The 8,777-nt window shown below is 40.3% G+C and overlaps 1 protein-coding gene across 4 annotated transcripts in view; it reads right to left on the bottom strand.

Moving 5' to 3' along the window:
• The window catches only part of FIGN (fidgetin, microtubule severing factor), a 121,448-nt gene that overhangs the window by 518 nt on the left and 112,153 nt on the right, over positions 1–8,777 (bottom strand). For all 4 annotated transcript variants that reach the window (XM_029225277.1, XM_029225275.1, XM_029225276.1 and 1 more), the window contains one exon: positions 1–6,286. This exon is cut by the window's left edge and continues 518 nt beyond it. In XM_029225277.1, the coding sequence (XP_029081110.1) occupies positions 4,032–6,286 (2,255 nt within the window). In that variant the 3' untranslated portion in view covers positions 1–4,031. The remainder of the gene's footprint in view (positions 6,287–8,777) is intronic.

The following is an 8,777-nucleotide window of genomic DNA, read 5'->3' as shown; positions in this document are numbered from 1 at the left end:
AATTATAAAGTGGTCATGTATATCTCGGCATATATGAAGAGAGGAAGTAACCAGTTGCTTCTGAGTAATGTAAAATAGACAGTTTTAAAGTTCACATAGTTGGTGGTGAAAACAGCACACATACCACATACATACACACACAAACATACACGCTAATTATATATATATGTATATATATTAGAACTTTAGTGGCCTCAATAGTTCAACAAACTGTGTCCCTTTCACTTTGCAAAATAATTTCAATGATCATACCCAATTCTTGCTAAAAAAAAACATGAGAATGAGATTATAGAAGTAACTTTCTGCTTGGAGTTAGACACATTTTCAGAGAAAAAAATTCTAAATGCCTCTAGAACATATTTTCCAACCCACAAATATATTTAAATTTACAAAGACCTATTGTGGGAATTAATTTGGACTTTTTTTGGATGTATTCTTTTGAAAACTGCGTAGCCAAGTACTATTCAACCAGTGTAAATTGACCTTGGTATTTTACATAGCATAGCCTCTGGATAGCTTTTTTCACTTGCCCAGATGGTGTTTGGCCTATGTATTTTAGTGGAATGGTTTATTTTCTCCTTGATAGGTTTCAAATGCACAAGAAAACATTATACCCGTCTATCTGCATTTGAGTAGAATACAAACTGACTAATAGATAAACACTCTGTGTGAAAGTAAATAGCCTTAAAGTATACTGCCTTCACATTCCATTGATCAGCTCAGTCAGCAAATTTTTCTGTATTGTCACTAATGTTCTAAATATTTTGGTGAGAAGCATGCCAGAAGTGTAGAGTATTTCCATTCGTGTCACACATAAGGTCATTATGAACTACCTCGTGAATTTCTATTGATCCTTCTACTGAAGTAGTTTCCTTCACTTCCTTTTTGTCCCTGTTGGAAATGTTATTGCAGTTGTGAAGAAGGGAATTAGGGGCTGTTAAGTGGACTGGCTCAAATCCCCTGGCCAGACAGCAAGAGACTTGGACTGGCTCATTACCTTACCTTCATTAGTAGCCTTCTCCAAATTCTTAGCAGTCAAAAAGAGTCCAAGACTATGAAGCCCCATTACTCAGCTGTACCATAACTGATTGTGCACGTTCACTTCTCAGGATGTGGTACCCCCACCCCTCCCCAAGCTCTAGAAAAGATGGTCAGAAAAGAGCTCATTATTAGGCTAGTCCATAGAAGAGCTCATAATGCTGCCATGCAGAATCAAACACTCACAGGACAGCACTACCTACTCAAAAGTCAGCATTATCTCCCCCAACAGATCTTCATTTCTTCAGCATGCCCAATTTCCTAAGAGATCAAATCCTAGAATTTGTGAGGCTAAATGAAATTCACACACAACTTCAGCTTCTGCCTAAGTACATGGATTTTTGGCCACTCATATCTCAAAGTAATTTTTAAGTCATTTAAAGCTAAAAGCCAATATGCATGACTTTATTTTCAGTTTTATAAATGAGTGTGAAACACAATAGTGCAGTCATATATTTGGCATTAACTCTTACTAGCCACGGAAATGTGGGTCAATACTGGATTTTCCAAAGTTGTCTAAGTAAGATTGGGTTTGTCAAAACTTGCCAGTTGCTTTCAAGTGAACACAGAATGTTGGCGGAGATGAAATGTGACATCCAAAAGACTGAAAATAGGTCAGCACCGTGCAAAAGTAAACTTGTCAGTGAGATCAATATGAACCTACAGGTTAATGGGGATATTAGAATTTCCTTACAATAAGGGATATGTGCAGGGTAGAGCCAGAACACGACTGTAGTGTTTATTCACTTGTGAAAAGCAGAGGACGTACTTAAATATTATTTTTTGTATCCTTAATGAAAGGCACTGCTTTTTAATATGGAATAATTATGTGTAAGAACAGTTTTAATTGATAGAAAATCATAGTAAGTTAAATTCTGGTTCATTTGTTCAGTTTTTAGCAACAAGGAAAATAAGAAAAAAGGAGAGTAATGATCAAGCATCATAAAATTTCAGAAATATCAAGTCCTTCATTAGCTTTCTCTATGTTAAGTGTTTCAGAGAATTTGACATTGTGGATGAAATCAGTAAAAAAAAAAAATTTGAAGGAAAACAAAACAATAACAGAAAGACCTTTCTTAGGGCTTCTCATTGCATTTATTTAAAATTTTTAAAAATGTACATCACTTTTTGAATACATAAAATGCCAGTGCTTTGCAACAGTTTTGTTACTGCATCTCTCAACTAAAAAAAGGAAGGAAAAAAAAAAACCAGGAAAAATACATTCAAAAAGCCAGGCTGTTCTGCTTATGCACGGGCAGTGGCTTTGGAAGGCTACAGCCTACACCGTGTCTGTTCAGAGGCATTGCCAAACATCAGTCACCTAGCAATGAAAAGTTGCACATAAAGCATTAAAGGATACAAAGAACAACTTGGTGGGGAGCAGATGAGGAATGGGAAATTGAGAAAAATGCCACATATGCTGTTGGGGTGAGGGTGGACTTCGTTGGAAGTGAGCATGAAGGCTGATGTTTTTTGGAAACTAGATTTATGGGAAAAGACAGAAGAAAACAAAGTAACATGTTTGGCAAGCTATATTTGTGTGTGTGTGTGTGTGTGTGTGTGTCTACTTCCAATTTTCTATTTGACTTTCCAAGAGAAATGCAACAAAACTGAGGTAGAAATGAATGTGGGAGCACTACAGCCCAGAAGATTTCAAAATGAGAAGCAAAATTGCACTGACAAGAGAGGAGTCAAGAAGGAGAGGGGACGTAGATATATTCTTTGCAGATATATAAGTTGGTTGGTTGTTTTCTGTATTTATTTGTTTGCTTGTTTGTTTTGGTTGCTATCTTCTGCATTCTGTCAAACAGCACGGCAAGCCTATAAGCTAGATTAGTGAATAGGATGACACCATTCCCAGCAGTTTCAGAGAGAACTTGCAAATCACCACCATTACCAGCTCTGCAGGAAAAGGCAGTCCTAGTTTTTAGGTACTGTGACTTTCAGGGTCCTAAACGGGTCTTGTGGCTGACTGTTCTAGACACTAACACAGACTGTATAAGTAGCTTTCCATTAACCAGTGTACCTTCTAAGAACATTTTCACTTCATTATCAAGGAGCAATGTACGAAGAACTCTTGCAGGTATTGATATAAAGAATTATTCTGCTCTGGTCAATTCCCCATAATTAGTGAAAGAACCTTTAAAAAAAAAATCCTTCCATTTTTACTTTAAGTTGTAAATATTCAGTTGTATCACACTCAGTATTTTTCTGGATACATTCAAAGTAATTTTCCTTGCTATTTTCCAATTGTTGAGGTAAACATACATTTTAATATAAAGTAACATTGAAGCCTATCCCATTACTCTCAGCAGTACATAGTGCTTTCAACACATTCCTTTGAGGTACTGTACAAATCACAATCACTTTCCTGAGTTTTTGCAGACAAGAACATTAAAAGAAATGAACTGCAGAAATTAAGGTCCAGATTACCGTTACCCTGTTTTACCTGTTCTTAGCTTAATACTGCAGAACAGACAGGATTGAGGAATACTGTTGCTCTTAAAATGGCAAAAATCTGGTTTTCTGTCGAAACACAACCATTCATCTCTTTAGTCCAATAATGTTTGAAGTTAAAGCTCTTTATATTAGCACATGCCACCAATGTAATTGTGAGGCAAACAAAAAATAAAGCACCACTCCAGGCACTTGACAGCAACTAAATCTCGAGAACAGCAGAATGGAATCAACACACGAGGTTCATGTCCTTCTGAAATCAACACACTTGCACCTTGCTCCTTGGTGAGTGTTGTCTAGCTTGAACTGAACTGAGCATCAGCAGATGCTTTATGTCATCTGGGGCTTTCAAATCAGAAGCTCTCATTGGATGCATTTTTCCTCCAAATCTACCCTGACTCTAAAGATGCAACTTAATCGTCTTCTTCCCCAGTACCCTTTGCAATTCAAACACTACTGGAAAGGGGCTCTATACCCTATGTAGCAGGTTTTATGTGTGTGTGCCAACATTCATTACATTTTTTTTAAAGAAGTTATCACTGACTGCAACCAAACATTTTGTTCCATTCAACATACATATCAAGCTCTTTTTGAGATATGCTAGGCTGAATCTTGCAGAAAGCATTTTCAAAGTCTTGATATGTAACGGGTCTCAACTGGCTGGGCATAATGGCTGAAAGGTCTGTGGCTGGCATGGCATGGAGAGGGCCCACCGCTGCTTCCTGACACAAATGAGCCACGTCTAGTCCAGAAAAGCCTTCTGTGCGCTGGACGAGCAGTGCAAACTCCTTGTCATTGAGACAGTAATTGTGCTGTGAGAGCAGTTGTACTATTATCTGGTGCCTCGCTGTGCTGTCAGGAAGTGGGATTAAAAGTCGTTTCATGAAGTACCTCCGAAGAGATTCATCTATTTCTTCTGGTTTACTGGTGGCACAAATTACTACGATTTGGTCCTCAGCCGAAGTTAGTACAGTGTCCAGCTGCATCAGAAATTCGGTTCTCATCCGACTGACTGGACTGTGTTCCTCACTCACTTGAGAGGAGAGAAGCACGTCAATGTCACTGACAAAAATCACCGAGGGCTGGCGACACCTGGCCACAAGGAAAGAGGCATGGATAATTTTCTCTGCTTCTCCTAACCACTTGGCGATAAGTCCAGAACCAGCAATTTTGAAAAATGTGGCCCCCAGCTGACTAGCTATGCATCTGCCCAATAATGTTTTGCCTGTTCCCCGAGGTCCAAATAAAAGGATGCTCCGAGGTAAGGCCGTCAGTCCACTGAATGCATCTGACCTCAACACTGGCCATAAAACCTCCTCTTTAATGACAGCCTTTACCAGGTCGAGACCAGCAATGTCATTCCAGTCCACTGGCGGTCCTTGGGTGATAATCTCGTTGGTTACCAGGTCAATGAGGTGCGTGTCAGTATTCTTCAGTTGCTCGTCCACAGAGTGGTTGGATGAGGTAGCTGCACGGAGTCCAGGGCCTTGCATTGGATGAGAGAGGAGCTGCCTGTGCTCATCCCCATGCTCACTCATTACTGGTGAAGTGTACTTCCCGAAGGATTCACTGGATCTTGATCCCAATGAATTTTTAGCAGTACTGTAGGAAGGAGGGGTCAGAGCCCTACTGGACTGGCTGCTGAATTTCCTTTGCTGTTCAGAGGACATTAGCTGCTTCGTTGGCTTAAATGCTAAGGATGATGTTTCAGCACTTCTGTCAAAGCCATTCCCCCGATTTGAGTTTGAAATGCTGTTGTCGGGCATTCTGTACATAGGACTCTGTGTAGATCTCTGTTGGCCATAGCTGTAATTTCCATAACTGGAGTCCATGTCTCCTTGCCCTGCCATATAGAAAGCTTTCCTTTTGAGAGAACTTGCCGAACTGTTTGTCAGAGCCGCGGGTGCGATAGGTGTCAAACCATGACCCTGGTAGGTGTAGCCAGGAACAGTGGTGGGGGGCAGGGGGGTGGGAGCAGGAATTCCTGAAGGCAGGTATGCTGAAGGAGGAGGGGGTGCACCCCCAGGGCTGTACCCAGATCCCACAGCAGTATGAGGAGGATAGCTAGCAGAGGGATAGCTATAACTGGAGAGGTTAGAAGTCCCATTGTAGCCTGGGACCAGGGCTGGTGGCGGCGGAGGAGGAGGTGGTGGCTGTAGGAGCCCAGAGCTATGCAAGGGAGAAGGATGAGGTGAAGGAAGTGCAGGTGCTGGCTGGCTGCTGTAAGTAGAATGCAAATATGAGCCGTTGTATCCTGGGGCATATTCCTGAGATGGGAGCCCTGTATGAAGACTAGGTACAGTGTGGCTTCCACAGGTACTACTTGAATAACTAGGCTCTGTCAGGTTGCTGGCCACCCCAGGAGAGCTCCCTATACTTGCAGAGACATCTGCTGGAGGGAGGGCTGAACTGACTCCAGCTTTGCTGGCAGTGATAACATCCGGAACACAGTTCATGGGATAAACAGCGTCTGAATTCAAGGAAGGCTGCCACGGTTCGCTTTCATTTTTCCGACCGTTCACTAGTCCTGATGGCGCATCAGAGTAGTTGCTGAGTACAGGTCGGTCCACGGGGCCTTCCAAAATGCCAGAATACTTCTCTGCGTATTTTTTTAGTAGGTTGGATGCAGTCAGAGCAGATATGTCATCATTTGCCCAGGCATACTGGTAGGTGCGCTGCAGATGACCTCTGTAAGCTTCAACTTTGTGGGCAGGAGACCGAGTGGTGGAGGTGATGTCAAAGTGCTGTTCTGGCCACTGGGCATGCTCCGGCGTCCACTGCATCTTCAAGCCTAAAGATTTGGGGGGGAAAAAGTTAATTTACTTAGATACTCATCAGAACCGTTAAAGCTTTTTCCCCCAACTTCTTTTGTTACCTATTATTTTCCGCCAACGATAGTGACATTATAAAGGATTTCCACAGTTTATAATACCTGTTATGGTCTCTACAATGCATATACTTTAAAAGGGACTGAATTTCAACCCTGTATAAAAAGTAAACAATTTAAATGAAAACCCTGTATAAAATTTCAACCCTGTATAAAAAGTAAACAATTTAAATGAAAACTTTCAACCCTGTATAAAAGTAATTTATACCCTGTATAAAAAGTAAACAATTTAAATGAAAACTCTGTAGGAGACCTACATTTTTTTTCATTTTTAAGTAATAAGTAAATTTATTTCTGCTAAGTCTATCAAGTTACTTGCTACACACACACACAGAAACACATATGTATGTACATACACATTCCTGTCAAGTTAGAATTCAGTCATAAGTTCTTAAAATAAAATATGCATACATTTTAAATATCTAGCACGTGAGAGTATTAACATGTGCGATATCCAGCTATCCTGTCTCTTCACATCACAGTTTCTGTTTTCTATTTTAACCAATATAAAAATGAGACACAGCTGACAGATCACATCTAGGACACCTCTCTTATTTGGTACTGAACACCTAGTTAGCACAATATAATGCTCCCTGCGCAGAACAATATGACACAGACATAGCAGGTCATTCCATAATCCAACTCTCATCTAAAGTGGTCCACGACAGTTTCAAATCTGCTTCGTGGAGTGCAGCAAAGCAATCTCCCAGGCAGCGCTCCATCGCTTTCATCGCACAAAGCCTACAACTCGGTATGAATTACAACTGGCTCCTTTCTGCCTCTCAGTCCTGTTGTTGAAACTCTGAAAAAAAAAAACAAGCATCACTTGTCTGTCGGTCTTCTAGCTAGCATTCTCCCTTCTTCTGTTATCATCTTTCCCTCTGCCTTACAGCCTCCAAGGTACTGAGGGGTGGGGGGGGAATATATATATATGTGAAGGGGGGAAGCAGGTAAAAGGGAAGATAAGAACAGAGAATCTGGATTCTAACCCTTTACATTTATGGAAAGCAGTGTGTGGCATAAACTCGAAGAGTACAACTAGAAAATGAGATGCTATGTGTAACTCTATCATCTGCTAGATTACAAACGGAAGCAAGGTGACTATGTAGCAAACTATACAAGAGTATTTTCTCATTATGAAGCAGTCAGAATGAGAGAATCATTTGAATTTTACAGTTTAAAGAGAGACCTTAGACATTGCCTTATTTCCCTCATTAGGGAACCAGTACCCAAAGGGATTTATAATGTACCCTCGAGGACTCACATATAGTTAGTTACAGAAGAGCACTGGAACCCTGTTCTATTTCCCAATGCTGGCTCGTCCTATTCTAATCTCTGCTTGATTGGAACACTTCCTATTCTGATACAGCTGTATTAAGCAGGCCTCCTTAATCTCCTTTGTATTATGGTAAGTGAATTTTGCAAACTCTCTTGTGCCCTCTGGCAGAGATTCCTTGATAAGAAGGAGTTCTGGTCTAAATGAAGCATCTGTGGCATCAGCTCCCTTCTGAATTACTGCAGTCTATTTTGACAGCTCCTACCCGCTTCTGCTTTCCTCCTCCAACCCCTTTAGCTCTTCATTGCCTGACTTTGGCTCCTGACATGGCCGGCTTTGACTTACTGAGCTAAACTGAACGTATCACAGAGTTTGGTAACAGAATGGCATGTTGATTCCCTTCTGACTCCCTCTTCCTTGCTTGCAAAACCACTGCACCAGACACTGGAAGTTAATTAGCAGGATGATGCTGTGCTAATTGTGTTAATTTACAAGGTTTCAGTCAAAGAGAATCATGCCAGGGCCGGCACTGCTGTCATGCTTCTGACTTAATGATTAAGAAATACTGAAAACAAGGTGGGAAAGATTGCAGTAATTACATAATAAATGAATAAAGCAACAGGATTCATTTGCAAATATATTTTACTGCAGTTGTACTCATTTGCATTTGGATTTTTAAAAAGGATCCATGTAGATATTCATTGGCAAATCACCATCTCAATTAAATTAACTCTGAATGCTGCACTGTATAAATTAATCAAGCTCCATATATATATATATATATATATATATATATATATATATCTTTTTGAGTAAAAATACTAAACACCTTACTTCTCCTGTATATGCAACAGATTCTTCACTTTCCTTTCCTTCACCTCCCCACAAATCTTCATGTTTCTCTTTTAAAACTACTTAAAAAAATAATCTCTTCAATTGGAAAGAACATATTATAAAATCCTGATGAAGTGCAGCTTGCATCATTTCATGCAGAGGAACTCTGGGGGGCCTTCTAGGAAGAACTAAAGTGATATTCTTAATTGTTTCTGCTTTCTCAATCATTACTTTTTAAGGGGGAGAAAAACACACCGCAAAATGGGTGAAATGACTGAGACCACA

Source organism: Monodon monoceros, unplaced genomic scaffold, assembly GCF_005190385.1.
Source record: "Monodon monoceros isolate NGI ecotype Baffin Bay Population unplaced genomic scaffold, NGI_Narwhal_1 Super_Scaffold_16, whole genome shotgun sequence".
Classification (NCBI taxonomy): domain Eukaryota; kingdom Metazoa; phylum Chordata; class Mammalia; order Artiodactyla; family Monodontidae; genus Monodon; species Monodon monoceros.
This window is presented reverse-complemented; position numbering and strand designations above follow the sequence as displayed.